At 39.4% G+C, this 20,682-nt stretch overlaps 1 protein-coding gene across 2 annotated transcripts in view; it reads right to left on the bottom strand.

Moving 5' to 3' along the window:
* LONRF2 (LON peptidase N-terminal domain and ring finger 2) overlaps positions 1-20,682 on the bottom strand; it is a 104,685-nt gene that overhangs the window by 41,183 nt on the left and 42,820 nt on the right. For both annotated transcript variants that reach the window (XM_089688116.1, XM_089688117.1), the window contains exons 2-3: positions 12,902-13,020; positions 5,797-5,919 (exon numbers count right to left, since the gene is read on the bottom strand). In XM_089688116.1, the coding sequence (XP_089544242.1) occupies positions 5,797-5,919; positions 12,902-13,020 (242 nt within the window). The remainder of the gene's footprint in view (positions 1-5,796; positions 5,920-12,901; positions 13,021-20,682) is intronic.

The raw sequence follows: 20,682 nt of genomic DNA on the forward strand, positions 1-20,682 counted from the left end.
TGGCCAGTGACTGTATAAACCTTTAACATTACACTATTGAATAAGCTATATACAATTTAACTACAATATACAGTATAAATGCAATGAAAATACTGCATGCAAGATCAGAGCCATAAAAAACAAATTATACAATATTGATACAAACGAAGAAAAATCTGTTTAAATTACACTTCTGCCTATACATAGTAGAAGCTGGGGATGTATATCAATAAAAAAGCACCCGCTGAACAGCAGAAATGCTTAAGATAAACATGATTCTGTATAGCAAATATGCTTTGCTGGCCGTTAAAATAAGATATCATCAGCAATTTAAAGATAAAGAAGTAGGCTCCATTTTTTTCTCCCTTAAATACCTTTTCGTTCATTTTTTTTGCAGACAAAACCAAAATAGAACTTAACTTCCACTTAAGGGCTCCATAGCATAAACATACAAGAAAAAATAATCATACTACACTCTAAATGGCACTGTACACCTTATATCCTACACATAATCTCCCCAGATGTTCCAGACATTTGCTGTAGAAGTCATAAAGAGAAAGGTAGCTTTACCACACATGATTGACTTGTCCACAGATCCAAATATCACCCTAATCTACAATATCAACTTTCAAAGAAAGGGAATAAAATGGCTTCTCTGCTTCAACCGTGTAGTTGAGATAGAGGAACCGATCCATATTAGCTGACAATATGACGTGTGAATGTGGCATGGTTGTTATTGCCAGATGGGCTGGTCTGAGTATTTCAAAAATTGCTGATCTACTGGGATTTTCATGCACAACCATCTCTAGGGTTTACACAGAATGGTCTGAAAAAGACAAAATATCCAGTGAGCGGCAGTTGTAGGGACAAAAATGCCTTGTTGAGGTCAGAGGAGAATGGGCAGACTGGTTCGAGATGATAGAAAGGCAACAGTAACTCAAATACCCACTTGTTACAACCACGGTATGCAGAATACCACCTCTGAACACGCAACACGTCGAACCTTGATGGACTTGTCCACAGATCCAAATATCACCCTAATCTACAATATCAACTTTCAAAGAAAGGGAATAAAATGGCTTCTCTGCATCAACCGTGTAGCTGAGATGGAGGAACCGATCCATATTAGCTGACAATATGACCCCATACATCCCCAGCAGGTCTAGATGGTCATTATTTAAACTTACTGAACAATCTGAAAGCATTGTGCTCCCTGGCACAACTAAACTTAACTCACGAGTTTTCTTGCAACCTCAGGACAAGAGGGCGCAGAGGGGCTTCAGCCCTGAGAGCTCTTGTGCCATGGTCAACTGGGTCCTAATCCACATCCCCCCTCCCTTTTTATTTCCTTTTTTCCTTCTAGCCCTGCCTTTTCCCCCTGACCCCACCTCTCCCTTACCCACGTACCATCCATTCTGTGCTGGAGGTGCCAGAACTGCGTTCCCGATGAAAAAAGCCCTGGTTATTCTTAATAAAAACTATTTGAAAGTACTTGGAAAAAAAATCCAAAAATTTACACATTTGACAGAATGTCCATGTTGACAATGTTAATCATCCATCGTGATCTTTGTCATGTTTGGATTAGATGAGTTGTAGGCTCACCTATATAAGCCTTTTCTTCTAAAGGTCTGAAATAATCTAAGAACTGAAAAAAACATGCGTTCTCTTTTGCATTACAAATGCAACTAAAGGCTTAAAAGGAACACTTGAATTTTTTGAATAAGAAGAGGTTTTGAAATGTATTGCATACCCTAAAAACTAATTGGACATACTAGCATTTTGTTTTCTTTGTAAATCCAATTGTACTATGAAATCTGCGTATCCCTTGTAAAAGAACATTGGTTATTCAGTTTGTATAAAATAGTAAGCATAAAAAGAACCCCAGGTGATGATGTTTTACTGTCCAATATTGCAGTCAGTGTGGCACATTTTCTGTATTTCTTTGTTCTTGGCTTTCTTTGTTCTATGTCAGATGAATACATATCCGATTTATTTTAAGACAGGACAATAGAACAGAACCACCCAAAAATAAAACAATGTTTTCACAAAATAACACTAATAACTTATGTTACCTTAGGCTCATGATATGCAAACTCTATATTGTAAAAACATCAAAGGGAACTTCATTGTCAGTGTTTGCACTAGACCTCTCTCAAGTAACAAGGTTACATTTTTGTATGTGGAAGTTAAAGTGGAATTCTAGTCAATAGCTATCTAAGGCTAAGCCTACCCACTCCAACTCTAAAGCTATTCCATCTAACCCAGTAAAGAAAAGATTGCTATGCTCAGGGCCGTAGATATGGGGGTACCACCAGTCTTCCTGTACAGGGCCAAGGTTAGCAGGGGGGGGCCTAGGCAGCTGGGTGAATCATATTTGGGGGCAGGGAGGGTGATCGGAACGGCGGGGGGGCAATTACTGGAACCAATCCCCTGTATGGCTCTCTGCAGCAGCTGAAAGCTGGCTTCTTCTGCTCTCCCTCCTGCTGGCTTTTATCTGCTGCAGAGAGCCATACATGGGATCAGTTCCAGTGATTTCCCTCCCCGCTGCACCCATCATCTTCCCTGTCAACCATGTGTTTCCTTCTGCTGCCAAGGCCCCCCTGTGTACCCCCACTCCTGTGGTGCTGCCGGCTTCCCTCCTCTCCTTTCCACCTGGCAACTGCAGTCCCACAATAGGATCCTTCAGAATGGAGACTGGGGAAGGGTCCAGTAAATATGTCACATTTACCAGCCCCTTCCTTTCATAAATGAACACAATGAACGATCAGTACCAATCACTCATTGTGTTCATTCGTAACTGAAGCCTAGTAAACTGTTTTGTTTTTTTTGAGGGGCCCCTGTCAGGTTGGCTGTATGGGGCCCTGTGTTTTCTAACAGCGCTGGCTATACTTACCTATTCTTAAGCTGCCCTGGTCCGGTCTCCAGTGGCAGCTTCTGTGTGAGAACAGATTGCTGAAATAGCTGGGAAATACTTGGAAGATGACATCACCCATAGTCTTACAATGGGTCATCTGTTATCGGTTGCCTCTCCTGCACACAGAAGCTGCTACTGACAGCTTAGCCTTGGACCAGACTGGAGTGGTCTCAGAATAGGTAAGTATAGCAATGTTTTCTTTACAGGGTTGGATTGAAAAGCTTTAGAATGGGGGTGGGAGTAGGTTTAGCCTTAGTTAACTATTGAATGGAATTCCACTTTGAACTCCTTGTTTACTCTTCATTCCGACAGATTTGTTCTTACTTTTTTAATCTTTAAGCCAACATGAACAGCTGTTGACCTACCAGATGCCTCTTGCTTTAGTTAAGATCACTGGGTAAGAACTATACCTAAGCTCTGCTAGAAACAGTCTCCATATAGGGTTTCAATTAATTCGGTCTTACTGGCACATTGCATCAGCTTCACCTCCCTAAAATCTCCTGCTGGGACTAGGTGAGGGCATTGACAGGTTGTATGTAAGCTGATAGAGTCTTTAAACATATTGTAAATGATTTCCCAAGAATAGTGCTGCGCTGCCCCCTAGTGATACCAAAAAATAAACAATAAACACCCTGCTGAGCCTCAAACCCACTGTATAATTGAATAAATCTGTGAAACAATAGTAAATAAATAAACTGGCCGAGCCACTAAATCCAAATGATATGTGAAAGATATATAAAAAATAAACCACAATTAAGTAGCAATAAACACCTGGTCAACCTATAATAAACACCCGGCTGAGCTGAAGAATAAAGTGTAAAAAACAACAAGAGCAATAAAATATATGAAATGTATATCAGAAATAAAACACGATCACAATAGCAGTAAACACCTGGCCGAGCTATAATAATCACAATAGCATCGCTGATCCCTGAAGAAGCCACGTGACTCACGGTGTAACACTTAGGACGGAAACTTGTGACGTCTTCTCTGGTGTGTGTGGGAGCCGCCATCTCTGTTCACCCTGCTTTTCCCCTAAATGCTTGTAATAGGTTCTGTGAACCTTGTATCTATGTGAGTGGAATTTTTTATACATTTTTATGTTAATAAAGCCTTACTAAACTATGAGGAGTTCCTTATCTTTGGAGCACCTATCCATCGAAGAGGGGACGTAAACAACTGTTTCTGAGAGTGCCTGGAGAGACCCGTGGAAGCAGAGGATCCAGTGGGATTAATATTGAGCGCATGGTGACCTATATTTTCTATGGGTCAGCTGTTAAGGTGAGCAGGCATGCCTGAAGGTGGAGGAGTGTGATAGATTTCCATACCTATTGAAGTCACTGGTGCATTACTTTAATGTTGGAAGAAAGAGACTGTTATATCACTTTTGGACTGCATTTTGCACTTTATTAAGTGTTATCTATCATTCACCATTTATGTGTTTTCTGTATATTTTCAGTAGAGCTGCTTATCTTTTTTTTTTCTTATTACGCACCGTTTGTGAATATCTAGCCCAGTTGAACACTTACTTGATTCATCACATATTTATTCCCCCGGGGGGGCTGATTGCTCATCCGGGCATTTGTTTTACAATCATTTAATACTGCTTTTATTGGTTTTCACACTTTATGCTTCAGCTCAGCTGGGTGTTTTTTATAGCTCGGCCAGGTGTTTACTGCTATTGTGATCATGTTTTATTTCTGATATACGTTTCACATATTTTACTTTTCTTGTCTTTTACATGTCTGTTTCACATATCATTTGGATTTAGTGGCTCAGCCAGTTTTTTTTATTTACTATTGACTTTATTTGTTTCACAGATATATTCAATTACACATGAGTTTGATTCTCAGGAGGGTGTTTATTATTAGTTTATTATTTTGGGTTGCTACAGGGCAGCATAGCACTATTCTTAACTTATACTCCAAAGACATACTGGTAGGTTAATTGACTCCTGTCTGAATTGGCCTAGTATGTGTATGTATGAATGCGAATTAGGGACTTTAGGTTGTACGCTCCTTGAGGGTTAGGGATTGATGTGAATGTACAATATATGTATGTAAAGCGCTGCGTAAATTGACGGCGCTATATAAGTACCTGAAATAAATAAATAAATATTCTTGGGAAATTTTATTGATGTGGGAACACATTTAGGTGTTTGCAGCAGCTTATCATTTATTTGTGGCAGAGCATGAGTATTATATCCTTATTACTGTAAATGATTTGCAGTGACTAACTGTCAACTAGCTAAGCCTGCAAATTCCTGGTGCCACTCTATCATTTGAGGGACAAACTATGTTCCCGTCGAACAAGTTCCTGGATTAGGCTAAAAAGTGACAGCCAGCTGGGAACTGGTAAGATCACAGATCAGTGTACATACTTGCCAGCATACCATGCATCTCCAAGTAACATACAAATGCTTTTATTCAATAGGATCATATAACAAGAATAATGTTAGTGTGCAATGTTTGGAGGCCATGCAGGAACCCTTCGTCAGGCATGCGATGACGAAGGGGTCCTGTGCAGCCCAGAAACTTTGGGTTTTGCCCATTCCAACTTGTGCATTCTCCACTGCAAAGTACAACAGAAATCCAGCAGGAGTGGGACCTCTTACAATTGCCACAGTCGTTATCTAACGTGGGAATTAAAGCAAAAAGATGTCACTGTTAGCATCTCCAAGAGATACAAGAAAACGTTAGATGTTTTAAATCCTAAGCATCCGTCAAATATCACTTTTGGGTAGACAGATCTTTCCCTTCCACATTTTTCAAAGGACAAGAGGTAAAAGAATAATTCATTTAGTTAAAAAAATAAAAAAAAACTGAAGAGAAACATGGTAAAATATGAACTGATATCTGGATCTATATAAAGCACTGATGTGAGAAGGGTATATAGAATATTACCTTTTGTGCTTCTGACTTCACTGAGCTCCATTCAGGATTTAAGGCAACACAATATAGAAACTCCTTCAAAGACTCTTCCATCCTTCCCAGTCCAGAAAGAGCTTGCGCTTTCACATAATGTCCCTGTGCACACAACAAAATGACATACTTTAAAAGCGATTAACCCAACATCTTGTACCATGCTTTCTAAAAATAATCCTTTCGATTAAACTGGAACACAGGATTACATTAATGGTAAAGGACATGATGTTCTCTAGAGACATAAAAAGTACTAATGAGCTCTTGCTTTTCAAAGGATATACAGTATGTCTCAGAAAATGAAATGAAAAGTGGCAAAATGTGGTCCAGAGGCAAGAGAACTGATAATTGTGTCAACTATCTACATACATTATACAAGACCATGCAAAATAGAGGGTTAACCAAGTCCTATATAATTCTGAAATTACAAGTAAAAATAGTGTATGCATACATTCTTATAAAATTGTGTCTTGAAGCTTTTCTAAAGGATCCCCCCTTGCTGTGCTGGACAATCTGTAGGACCTAGCATCCACTATGACCACCTGGGTTTCCAAGCTACAAAGCAGGGCCTAGTATTGTCAATAACCACCTGACTTGATCTTTGCTGGTGGCACATAGTCTTTCCACATACCTCTTTAACCACCTCCCGTCCGGCCGTTGTATATAAACGGCCGGATGGTGGCACTGCAGGGTCGGGTGGCCGTTTATAAACGGCCTCCCTGCACCCTGCTTGTGCGCGCTCCCTGGGAGCGTGCAGAACCGCAATCTAGTGCCCGCTGTGTCCTCCGGAACACCGATCGTCGGACGGGACCTCTGTACGAGGTCCCGATCATGTGATCGCTGATTGGCCAATCAGTGATTACATGCAAAGTAGTAAGCAAGATGTCACTTGTGACATCATTGCTTACTATGTGTGAAATCTGTGAATGATCACAGAGGTGACATGGTACAGGGCTATTCACAACAGCCTTGTACCATGTGACAAGCTGTGACCACTCACAGCTCACTCAGTAGTTCTCAATGGCTGCAAGAATTCAGACAGAGAGAAAGAGAAATGATTGCTTTTACATCCTATATGGGTGTAAAAGCAATCAGTGTAAGAAAAGAAAAAAAAAATCTTCCTCACCCCCCACAAGTAGTACAGTGTCACCATGGTGACACTGTACTGCTAGGGTGACAGTATGTAAAAATAAATAAATAATAATATAAAAAAATAAAAATGTTTAAAAATTGTAATTTTTGGTTATAAACTAATCTGGCTTATTTTTTTTTTTTACTAAAAAGATAAATGGAATACATTTTATAAGAAAAACATTTTTTTTAAAAATGTTTGGACTTTTTCATTTACATAGCAAAAAAAAAAAAAAAAAAAAATCCCAGTGGTGAATATTTACCACCAAAATAAAGTTTTTTATCAGTCTCAAAAAAATGGTAAAAAATTCATATGGGTACAGTGTTGCATGACCGCGCAATTGTCATTCAAAGTGTGATAGCGCTGAAAGCTGAAAATTGCCCTGGACAGGAAGGGGGTAAAAGTGTCCGGTCTGGAAGTGGTTAAGTATGCAATTATGCTCTTATATGTCAAGTATAGCATTAGGCTCCTTATGCAAATAAGAAGCAAAGAACATCACTGCACAGAACAATGTGACTTCTCCCAGTTCTGCCCTATGTTCTCCAATCTCATTTAACAGGTAAAACAGCAAGAAAGAGGGAAAATTAGCGGGTGAACAGAATCAATCTATTACAAAGGCTCTCCGGACTTTCCTACAGAGAGTTTCCTGTTAGGGAATGATTTAGCCAATTCCCTCAGGCGGTAGTATAGCCGTTGGAATATGGATTACACTAATTATGGATAATGCAAGAGCTAGCACAACTTTGCATATGTACGAGCATGCATTATTTTGACTCCGTTTCAAAACGTTTGAAAAAAGAAAAAAATGGTAATATAATTCTTTTAAATTGGTGGTTTCAAGTGGAACTTAACTAAGACAAAATTTACTTATTTTGTCCTTCCCGCATGCTCTTACACAAATGGCCTTTCAGGCCTAGGCCAAGCCCCAAATTCTGTGGGCACTATAGTGCCCATCTACCAGAAGCAGGCGCTGATCTCTCTCTGTCAGGGAACTGAGGAGATAAGATAGCTACTGCATTACTTTTGTTAATGTTGACAAATATTACACTGAATGATCACTGTGATTGGCTGTCACAGTGACCATTCACTGAGGAAGGCTTCAGATTGGCTGCTAATCATTGGATTGAGATCTCCTCGTTCTACAGACACCAGATCTCTCAAGGCTGTGCACGGGAGGGAGTAGAGGAGAGGAGAAACTGCAGGCAGTCTTCTGGGCATACAAGAGACACCTTGGGTACACAGGAGGAGATTTTTTGGATATGTGTAACACGTCAAAGGTAGGCATCTGGTAAAAGACACATTAGACCAATTTGATGGCCATATATCAGCAACAATATCGAACATTCACAGCCATTGATAATATAGATACAGTGGGTATAAAAAGTCTACACACCCCTGTTAAAATGTCAGGTTTCTGTGATGTAAAAAAATTAGACAAAAATAAATCATTTCAGAACTTTTCCACCTTTAGTGTGACCTAAAAACTGTACAACTCAGTTGAACAACAAACTGAAATATTTTAGGTAGAGGGAAATAAAAATAAAAAACTAAAATAATATGGTTGTATAAGTATGCACACCCTTAAACTAATACTTTTTTTGAAGCACCTTTTGATTTCATTATAGCACTCAGTCTTTTTGGGTATGAGTCTATCAGCATGGCACATCTTGACTTGGCAATATTCGCCCAGTCTTCCTTGTGAAAACACTCTAAATCTATCAGATTGCGAGGGCATCTCCTGTGCACAGCCCTCTACAGATCACCCCACAGATTTTCGATGGGATTCAGGTCTGGGCTAAGGCTGGGCCTTTCCAAAACTTTAATCCTCTTCTGGTGAAGCCATTCCTTTGTTGATTTGTATGTATGCTTTGGGTCGTTGTCATGCTGAAAGATGAAGTTCCTCTTCGTGTTCAGCTTTCTAGCAGAAGCCTGAAGATTTTGTGCAAATATTGACTGGTATTTGGAACTGTTCATAATTCCCTCTACCTTGACTAAGGCCCCAGTTCCAGCTGAAGAAAAACGGCCCCAAAGCATGATTCTGCTACCACCATTCTTCAATGTGGGCATAGTGTTCTTTTGGTGATGTGCAGTGTTGTTTTTGCGCCAAACATATCTTTTGGAATTATGACCAAAAAGTTCAACCTTGATTTCATCAGACCATAACACATTTTACCACATGCTTTTGGGAGACTTCAGATGGAGTTTTTGCAAAATTTAGCAGAGCTTGGATGTTTGTCTTCATAAGAAAAGGCTTCCATCTTGCCACTCTACCCCACAGTCCAGGCATATGAAGAATACGAGAGATTGTTGTCACCACACAGCCAGTGCTTGCCTGCAGCTCCTTTAATGTTGCTGTAGACCTCTTGGCAGCCTCCCAGACAAGTTTTCTTCTTGTCTTTTCATCAATTTTGAAGAAATGTCCAGTTCTTGGTAATGTCACTGTTGCACCATATTTTCTCCACTTGATGATGACTGTCTTCACTGTGTTCCATGGTATATCTAATGCCTTGGAAATTATTTTGTACCCTTCTCCTGACTGATACCTTTTAACAATGAGATCCCTCTGATGCTTTGGAAAATCTCTGCGGACCATGGCTTTTGCAACTAAGAAAATTTCAGGAAAGACGTATTAGAACAGCCGACCTTTATTTGGGGTTAATTAGAGGCACTTTAAATGATGGCTGATGTGTACTGACTCCTATTTAACATGATTTTGAATGTGATTGCTTAATTTTGAACACAGCTACATCCCCAGTTATAAGAGGGTGTGCACACTTATGCAACCACATTATTTTAGTTTTTTATGTTTACTCCCCCTCCCCCCCCCAAAAAAAAAAAAGTTTGTTTTTCGATTGAGTTGTACAGTTCATAGGTCACATTAAAGGTGGAAAAAGTTCTGAAATTATTTATCTGTGTAATTTTTTTACATAACAGAAACCTGACATTTTAACAGGGGTGTGAAGACTTTTCATACCCATTGTTTTTTTAAAGCAAATGATTTCAAGTTCTAACTATACAGTAAAGTAAAATAAGTATCTTATGAACCACTACAGTTCTAACAATGTTTAATAGTGGTGACTGTAGCCTTGATATCCAGGCCAAATGTAGCAACATCAGCATGCGTCAGTTAACTTGACAATTAGTATGAGTATTGATAGAAGGCTTGGTGAAGCCATGGCTAAGTGAGCCGGAAGTTCGGCCCCTTCCTCCCTCCTGCAGTCAATAAACACTAAAATGGCTGGAACTCCACTTTAAAAGAGTCAGGGCCTTTTTTCACCTATACATGCATTGTTCCAGTGCAAGGTACAATTACGCACTGTGTATACACATTGCAGTGCATTGCCATTAACATTTAATGGAACCCCAATGTACATACACAGTTAACAAACACAGCATGTTTGCACACTGGAAAAAATGAGGCAGGTGCCATGGCATGTAGACAAGGACTGAAGTCCCATTGAAAATGGAAGGCAAGTACTATGCAAAAACACAGATATACAGTCAGGTCCATAAATATTGGGACATCAACACAGTTCTAACATTTTTGGCTCTATACACCACCACAATGGATTTGAAATGAAACTAACAAGATGTGCTTTAACTGCAGACTGTCAGCTTTAATTTAAGGGTATTTACATCCAAATCAGGTGAACGGTGTAGGAATTACAACAGTTTGCATATGTGCCTCCCACTTGTTAAGGGACCAAAAGTAATGGGACAGAATAATAATCATAAATCAAACTTTCACTTTTTAATACTTGGTTGCAAATCCTTTGCAGTCAATTACAGCCTAAAGTCTGGAACGCATAGACATCACCAGATGCTGGGTTTCATCCCTGGTGATGCTCTGCCAGGCCTCTACTGCAACTGTCTTCAGTTCCTGCTTGTTCTTGGGGCATTTTCCCTTCAGTTTTGTCTTCAGCAAGAGAAATGCATGCTCAATCGGATTCAGGTCAGGTGATTGACTTGGCCATTGCATAACATTCCACTTCTTTCCCTTAAAAAACTCTTTGGTTGCTTTTGCAGTCTGCTTTGGGTCATTGTCCATCTGCACTGTGAAGTGGCGTCCAATGAGTTGTGAAGCATTTGGCTGAATATGAGCAGATAATATTGCCCGAAACACTTCACAATTCATCCTGCTGCTTCTGTCAGCAGTCACATCATCAATAAATACAAGAGAAGCAGTTCCATTGGCAGCCATACATGCCCACGCCATGACACTACCACCACCATGCTTCACTGATGAGCTGGTATGCTTAGGATCATCAGCAGTTGCTTTCCTTCTCCATACTCTTCTCTTCCCATCACTCTGGTACAAGTTGATCTTGGTCTCATCTGTCCATAGGATGTTGTTCCAGAACTGTGAAGGCTTTTTTAGATGTCGTTTGGCAAACTCTAATCTGGCCTTCCTGTTTTTGAGGCTCACCAATGGTTTACATCTTGTGGTGAACCCTCTGTATTCACTCTGGTGAAGTCTTCTCTTGATTGTTGACTTTGACACACATACACCTACCTGCTGGAGAGTGTTCTTGATCTGGCCAACTGTTGTGAATGGTGTTTTCTTCACCAGGGAAAGAATTCTTCGGTTGTCCACCACAGTTGTTTTCCGTGGTCTTCCGGGTCTTTTGGTGTTGCTGAGCTCACCGGTGCGTTCCCTCTTTTTAAGAATGTTCAAAACAGTTGTTTTGGCCATGCCTAATGTTTTTGCTATCTCTCTGATGGGTTTGTTTTGTTTTTTCAGCCTAATGATGGCTTGCTTCACTGATAGTGACAGCTCTTTGAATCTCATCTTGAGAGTTGACCGCAACAGATTCCAAATGCAAATAGCACACTTGAAATGAACTCTGGACCTTTTATCTGCTCATTGTAATTGGGATAATGAGGCAATAACACACACCTGGCCATGGAACAGCTGAGAAGCCAATTGTCCCATTACTTTTGGTCCCTTAACAAGTGGGAGGCACATATGCAAACTGTTGTAATTCCTACACCGTTCACCTGATTTGGATGTAAATACCCTCAAATTAAAGCTGACAGTCTGCACTTAAAGCACATCTTGTTCATTTCATTTCATCCATTGTGGTGGTGTATAGAGCCAAAAATGTTAGAATTGTGTCGATGTCCCAATATTTATGGACCTGACTGTAGGTATAAAAATTGGATCCTAAGCGGTTTTGCTTCTTCACAAAGGAAGATGATTACATTTTACAACCTACAGAGCCTTAAAGCGGTTGTGAAGGCTCAAGGTTTTTTACCTTCATGCATTCTATGCATGAAGGTTAGAAAAAAATTTAATTAAAAAAACCATCTCTGTGCAGCAACCACCCCCAGCCCCCCTAATACTTACATGAGCCCCTCAGAATCTAGCGATGTGCACAAGAACAGTGGTTCTCCCAAAACTCTCCCTCCTCATTGGCTGAGACAGCAGCCAGAGCCATTGGCTCCAACTACTGTCAATCACAGTCAGTGAGCCAATGGGGAGAGAGCAGGGGCTGGGCTGAGCCACACTGTGTGTGTGAATGGACACACACAGCATTGGTGCCCCCATAGCAAGCTGCTTGCTCTGGGGGCTTTCGGCAGGAGCCGGAGTTCTATTGCAAACCATTGCACAGAGCAAACAAGTATGACATGTTTGTTATTTTAAAAAATGCCTTTAATTTCACTTTAACTTTCACATCAGAGGGTTGTTCTGAGTCTGAGCCCTTATCTGAAATCTGCCTACATAAATAAACTTGTTAGAAGACTTTAAGTCAGTTCTTTGCAGTGGACTTTAAAAGATGAGTCTTCAAACAGTCTACAGTTTTTTTTAAAGTTAATAAACTGATGGTTGTAAACTCATGAACAATCTCCTTCTATAAGTTAATAAAAGCCTGGGAGTCTCTTCGGTACAGCAAAGGGCTTACAAATGCCTATATAAAAGTATAAGCACGTTTCATAGTGAGCTCCTCATTTTACCTTAGGCCAGAGAGGTTGTTTTCTGCAGACACAATCCACATCATTAAAAGCTTGCTTGAAGTTCTTCATGGCTGAGTAGAGCTCTGCTCGCTGTACTTTAAGCAATGAATCATTGGGAGCTGTGGTAAAAAAAAAAAAAAATCAAGTTAAACTTTTGCTACCAAACAATACATTCAAACCATGCAGAAAAAAGCTCATAAATATATTACATTGCAAATCTTCACTAATGATTAACCTTATTAGCTTTCCAAAGTTCATTTCAAATTCATTCCAAGTAAATTTTAGGACAATAAAAAAACTGAAAAATAAATAAAAAAGAAAATAAACATGTACTTAATGATAGGGCACAATGCATAATAGAATATACACCTAACCCTGAATTCGAGTTTATTTGGATTGCTAGGCTACACAATCTGAACTCTACTACAAAGGGACTGTGGGAGGCTGAACAAGATCAAATGCAGGTACTTAGCTGCTAGCATTTCAAATACATTTATTATATTATAATATACAGAGGGTAAAATAAGTATTGAACACGTCACCATTTTTCTAGGTAAATATATTTCTAAAGGTGCTATTGACATGAAATGTTCACATGTCGGCAACAACCCATGCAATCCTTATATACAAAGAAACCAAAACAAATAAGTGCAGAAATTAAGTTATGTGTAATAAAATGGACTGACACAGGGAAAAAGTATTGAACACATGAAGAAAGGGAGGTGCAAAAAGGCATGGAAAGCCAAGACATCAGCTGAAATCTATCAGTAATTAGAAAGCAATCCTGCCCCTTGTCAGTGCAAATTAATATCAGCTAGTTCAATCTCAATTGATGGCCTATAAAAAGGTGTCTCATTACCAACGTGTCACACAAGAAACATCTCATGATGGGTAAAAGCAAAGAGTTCTCTCAAGAACTTCTCAACCTTATTGTTGCAAAACATACTGATGGCATTGGTTACAGAAGGATTTCTAAACTTCCCGTGAGCACTGGTGGGGCCATAATCCAGAAGTGGAAACAACATAATTTCACCATAAATCAGCCACGACCAGGTGCTCCTCACAAGATTTCTGACAGAGGAGTGAAAAGAATTATCAGAAGAGTTGTCCAAGAGCCAAGGACTACTTGTGGAGAGCTTCAGAAAGACCTGGAATTAGCAAGTACAACTGTTTCAAAGAAAACAATAAGTAATGCAGTCAACTGCCATGGCCTGTATGCACGCTTACTTCGCAAAACTCCATTGCTGAAGAAAAAGAATGTTAAAGCTCGTTTAAAGTTTGCTGCACAACATTTAGACAAATCTGTAAAATACTGTGAGAATATAATCTGGTCAGATGAGACCAAAATTGAACTCTTTGGATGCCATAATACACACCATGTTTGGAGGTCAAATGGCACTGCACGTCACCCCGAAAACACCATACCAACGGTGAACTTTGGAGGTGGGAACATCATGGTGTAGTGCAGTTTTTCAGCATACAATACTGGCAAAGTTCATATCTTTGAAGGAAGGATGAATCGAAAAATGCACCAAGACATTCTTGATAAAAATCTGCTGCCATCTACCAGGATGATGACAATGAAACGACGGTGGACATTTCGGCAAGACAATGATCCAAAACACAAAGCCAAGGAAACTCTCAATTGGTTTCAAAGAAAGAAAATAAAGCTCCTTGAATGGCCCAGCCATTTCCAATAGAAATATGGAAAAAACTAAATATCAGAGTTCATAGATGAGGCCCATGGAACTCTCAAGATTTGAAGACGGTTTGTGTGGAAGAATGGGCCAAAATCACACCTGAGCAGTGCATGTGACTAGTTTCTCCATATGTCTTGAAACTGTCATTACAAACAAAGAATTTTTTATGAAGTAATAAATACATTTCAGTTAGCGTGTTCAATACTTTTCCCTGTGTCCTTCCATTTTATTACACATAACTTAATTTCTGAACTTATTTGTTTTAGTTTCTTTGTATGTATGTATTGCATGGGTTGTTACCGACATGGTGAAAATGTAATGTCAATAGCACCTTTAGAAATGTAATTGCTGAAATAAATGGTGATGTGTTCAATACTTATTTTATCCGCTGTGTATACAGTGCTCAGCATAAATGAGTACACCCTTTTGGAAAAGTAAGATTTTAATCAATATCTCAATGAACACAAGAATAATTTCCAAAATTTTGACAAAATTGAGTTTTATACAACATTTGTTTAGCTCATTACATGAAAGTAAGGTTAATAAAATAACTTAGATTACAAAATCTTTGTTTTTACTCAAATTAGTTAATGCAAAAATGAATACACCCCACAACATAAACTACTACATCTAGTATTTTGTATGACCTCCATGATTTGTATGGACAGCAACAAGTCTTCTAGGCATGGAATTAACAGGCTGGCGACATATTGTAACATCTATCTTTTTCAATTCTTCAAGAACGACTTCTTTTAGAGCTTGAATGCTGGGTGGAGAGTAATGCTCAACTTGTCTATTCAGAATTCCCCATAGGTGTTCAATTGGGTTCAGCTCAGGAGACATACTTGGCCATTGAATCACTGCTCTTCTTCAGAAATGCAAAAAAGTGTTCTTAGATGTGTGTTTTGGATCATTGTCATGTTGGAAAAGTGCACGACAATCAAAGGCACGGAGTGATGGTAGCATCTTCTCTTTCAATATAGAGAAGTACATCTATGAATTCATGATACCATCAATGACATGCAGTTCCCTGACACCAGCAGCACTCATGCAGCCCCTCAGAAAGACACTGCCACCACCATGTTTCACTGTAGGAATCATGCCTTTTTTTGTACTCCTCACAGTTTTGAAGCCACCAGTTCCAAAAACATTTATTTTGGTCTCATTTCTCCAGAGTACAGAGTCCCAGTAGTCTTCTTCTTTTTCAGCATGGGATCTGGCAAATTCTAGGCAGGCTTTTTTGTACATGGGCTTTAGGAGAAGCTTCCTTCATAAATGACACCATGCATGCCATTCCTCTGCAGTGTATGCCATATTTTGTCATGGGAAGCAATCACCCCAGTTTTGCACTCTACTTTTTTAGCTAGCTGCAGTGAACTCGTATGGCGATTTTCTCCACCCCTTCTCATCAGAAGATGCTCTTGTCGAAGTGTTAACGTCCTGGATGGCCTGGACATCTCTGTGAGATGGTTGCAGTTCCATCTTTGTTAAATTTTTGTATCACTTTTGCTAAAGTATTCTGACTGATAAGTAAAGCTTTGCTGATCTTCTTGTAGCCTTCACCTTTCTTGTGTAAAGAAATTATTTTCTTTCTCAGGCCTTGTGAATTTCTCTTCCATGTGGTGCCATTGCTGACAACATGAAATAGGAAGGGGTTTTCTTTGTTAAATAACACCTTTTTATAATCAACTGTCTGCTGGACACCTGTTTAATGAATAATTAGATTCACCAGTAGTTGAATTCTTGTTAATAAGGATTTTGTTGTCTAAAATTTAGCATTGCTCCTAAGACTTCGGCAACATGGTCTTGAATGAATTTGTTAGGAAAAATACTTTTTTTTTAGTGCAAATTAACAAATCTTGTTTGTAATCAATGGCCCACATTTGTGGAGTACCTTGTAGTAAGGGGTCCCATAAAAAATATTGAAATCTGTTGGGGTGTACTCAATTATGCTGAGTACTGTATATATATATATATATATATATATATATATATATATATATATATATATATAGATAGATATATATCAATGAATATGGTGCCAGATTAATCTATATCTGTTATATCTGCCTGGAGGTCAGCTTTAATATGATGAGGTTTGACATAACCTACTATATCTGAAATCTGCCACAATAAACAGAAATCCACAGTACAACATCAATATGAACATGTCTTAGAAGCACTGTTCCACATTTGCCAGTTCACACTCTTTTAGTCCATCTAAAAATAGACTCATTATTCCTTATTATGAGGCAGAAGGGGGAAAATACATCCATTCTTTATAATCAATAGGCTCTCTCCAGGCAGGGCTGCCCTATATTTAGCACATTCTGAACTAGGTACACTAGCAGCAGCATGATTCCACATACCGCCTGCCAATAATTGTGCCTACTTACACTATACAAGAGGTCAACATATTTAAATGGAAATTTCTCATATGCATTAGGGAATGTTTTTTCAATGTGGCGCAGGATTAGCAGGAAAGGTTTTTACTGAAAAATTATAGAACTCACACAGCGAGCATAGATACACTCTATACTGATCTATTTAAAGAGTAATTAGAATTTTATTGAGAACAAAAATATTCCCTTCTGCATGATCAATTTACATTGCAGGGATTTAAAAAAATGATTGCAGATTCCTACCTGTTGTTATTCTGAAGAAATAGCTGTTTATCTGTTTCCATGGACAAAATTAACGTGAATCGAAGTGATTTATAAATATCAAGCAGCTGCAGCACTTGCAGGGCTTTAATGAGGAAAGTGGCCGGATTCCTTTAAACGTGATTTCCCTTTGGGAGTATCTCACCAAAAATGACATTTTTGTTGCAGGGAATGCTCAAAATCTGATTTGTATCTTAGTGCAGACCTCTAGGTTGCCATATTGCATTGAGCTTTACATACAGAATTACTGCACTGCAGATTGAAAAGAAAAGGTAATTTTTAATAAAGTTCAATTACAATATGACTTGTGTCACAATTGTACATGCTATATGATTTTTTTTTTATTTGCCCTTTTTTTTCCCATGAAAGTGGAGTTACCCTTTAAATTGCAGTTTAAACCGGTGAAAACACTGATATACTGTACAAAACCCCCTCCGCACCACGTAATCAAATGAATCCCCTTTGGGTATTATTTCTTTGTACATCCCATGCAGTTTCAAAAAAAATAAAAAACAAGGATAGTGGTTTTGATGAAATATTATAGACAGAACGAAAAAAAAAAAAACAACATTTGAAAAAATACTTTTTTCCCCCTTTAGAAACCTTTTTGAGCTGTAGAGACTTCACATGAGAGTCTGAAGGCAAACTGCTTCTGCTGCTGTGCTCATTCTTTAATGGTCCTTTTATACGGGCTTTCAAATCCAGTCTGCCTGCCAGTTTTTCAGGCGGACCCGACTGGAAGCTCCATGCAACTTTATAGGCAGGCTGATGTAAGTGGACTTGTGTGTCTTGGTCCAGAAAAAGAAAAAAGGGAAACGGACTGTGTCCTTTTCTGTTTTTTTAATCTAAACATTCAAAGTGGAGTTCCACTCGACTTATCAAAAAATAAAAGTCAGCAGCTGCAAAAACTGTAGCTGCTGACTTTTAAAAAACAGCCACTTACCTGTCCCTTGGTCCCGTGGTGTGTCCCCCGCAGCTCGTTTCGTCAGCTGTCCTGTATTCCAGGAGGCCGGCATCTTAAGTGTGGGCACCCGGCTGTGATAGCTTGCGAGTAGCACTGCACTTTGTGAATTGTCCTGTAGTCTTCTGGGATCTGTCACGTGTCCCAGAAGACTACAGGGAGGGAGGGAGGACACCTTCCGTTTCCGATCGCCTAGGTGATCGGACCGGAAATGGGAGCGGGTACCTGTCAAATTTTGGAACCCACTACCCCCCGCTCCCTAAAGGTGCCAATCCTTAATGGGGAGCGGGGGAACAGTCCTTAAAGCGGAACTTCCCCTTTTGGGTGGAGCTCCGCTTTAAAACCAGCAAACTATAGAGCTATCATGGATCCACCCCTATCCACTGGAGAAAAGCTGGCTGGGCATGAATGTCAAAAACTGACATCTATCCTGTTCAGCTCTGATTAAGCAGGGGATCCACTTACTGATCCCCTGCTGTATGGAGCAGAGTGGCTCCATGTGAAAGAGCCCTAAAATACATATATATAATGTTTTTTTTTACAAATATATTTTAATATATTTGTATAATTTAATATTAGAATATGTTTCTATATCTTTTACCATATCATTATTTGTATGTTTTAATTTAAATTAAAACATAAAAATAAAGCTTTATTAATTATCTGGTAATCTAAACAAAATAACCCCCCCACTTCCCAAATGTCCTACCTCTCCTCAATTCTATTCTATTACTATAATGTGTTTTTATTTCATATAATTCACTTTTAAAAATTACGTGTACAGTATTTGTTTGTGTAATACAGTCTAAGAACAAAACAATCTAGTTTGAAACTTATGCATAGTACATGTGTTGCAATTTTTACCAAATAAACTGTTCTAGAACAAAGCTCTGTTGCACATTAAAATTGCATTTGTTCTACAGAAGGACAAATCACAACCTGCAGGTGCCAGTTCCCCACCTTTAATTACCTCAACACTGAGGCACAGTATGAACTTGGCTGACCTTTACCTCTCCCTTGTGGGCCAGGTGAATAATGTAAATGAATGTACTATAAACTCAAACTGTACTGATGTTATCCTTGAACAAACATTCAAATGTATCCTTAACAGATCATTCTTTCCAAAAGCCATACAGAATAGCATAACTAGAATTTCATCAGCAAAATGCCTTATGAAGAAAGAGGGAATGTTCATATGTACGACAATAAAATATAGTGTATACAACCGAAGGATTCAAGAACCTTTAGGTGCATCAACTAGCAATAAGGCATAATGCAATGTCCTATAATGCATTCTTAGGGTCCATTCCAAACTGTTTCATGGACATTTAGGTGCAATTATTTTCGGTATATTTACATGTGCATGGGTCCTTCCTATTAAATCTTTGGTGACAACCACATCCCAAAAATTATACCTGCCTTAAAGCAACCTTTCTCAACCAGGGTGCCCAGGCCTAGAGTTCCAGAGGATGGGGGAAGCTCTGGAGAAGTCTTGGAGACAAGCATGGGAGGAGGAGACAAGGGAGATAGAGAGCAGGAGGTCATGCAGGAGCGGAAAGTACGGTTTGGGTGATATTTGGAGACAAGACTCGTGATGTAATTTGGGGCAGAGTTATAAATGGCTTTATATGCTATTGTTAATGTTTTGAATTTTATCCGCTGGGCAATGGGAAGCCAGTGGAGGGATTGGCAGAGAGGGGTAGCTGATACAGAATGGTTAGTAAGGTGGATGAGTCTGGCAGCAGCATTCATGATAGACTGAAGAGGGGATAGCCTGCGATGAGGTAGGCCAATGAGGAGGGAGTTACAATAGTCAAGGCGAGAGATAACAAGGGAGTGAATAAGTTGCTTAGTAGTTTCTGAGGTAAAGAACGGGCATATCTTGGAGATGTTGCATAGGTGAAGTCTACAAGATTTGGACAGCAATTGGATTTGGGGCTGAAAGGCTAGATGGAAGTCTAGGATTACACCTAGCACCCTGGCATGAGGGGACCGACTGATGATTGTGTTATTGATCTTGATGGAGAAGTCAGGGGAGGGGGCATGGGTTGAAGGAAATACTAAGAGCTCAGTTTTGGAAAGATTGAGTTTGAGGAAGTGGAGTGACATCCATGCCGATATGTCACTTAGTAGGTTAGTAATACGAGAGGAGACTGAAGGGGAGAGGTGAGGGGTAGAAAAATAGATTTGCGTGTCATCAGCATAGAGATGGTACCTAAAGCCATGGGAGTTTATCAAGTGACCAAGGGAGGAGGTGTAGATGGAGAAGAGTAGGGGTCCAAGGACGGAACCTTGGGGGACCCTTACAGAAAGAGGGAGTGGAGAGGAGGAGCCAGAGTTATAGATAACACTAAAGGAGCGCTGTGATAGGTAGGAGGAGAACCAGGAGAGAGCAGAGTCTCGGAGGCCAAGCGAGTGGAGTTTTTTTTTTTTGAGGAGGGGATGGTCAATAGTATC

Source organism: Staurois parvus, unplaced genomic scaffold, assembly GCF_062004578.1.
Source record: "Staurois parvus isolate SC_StPar_1 unplaced genomic scaffold, SC_StPar_1.0 ptg000446l, whole genome shotgun sequence".
Lineage (NCBI taxonomy): Eukaryota > Metazoa > Chordata > Amphibia > Anura > Ranidae > Staurois > Staurois parvus.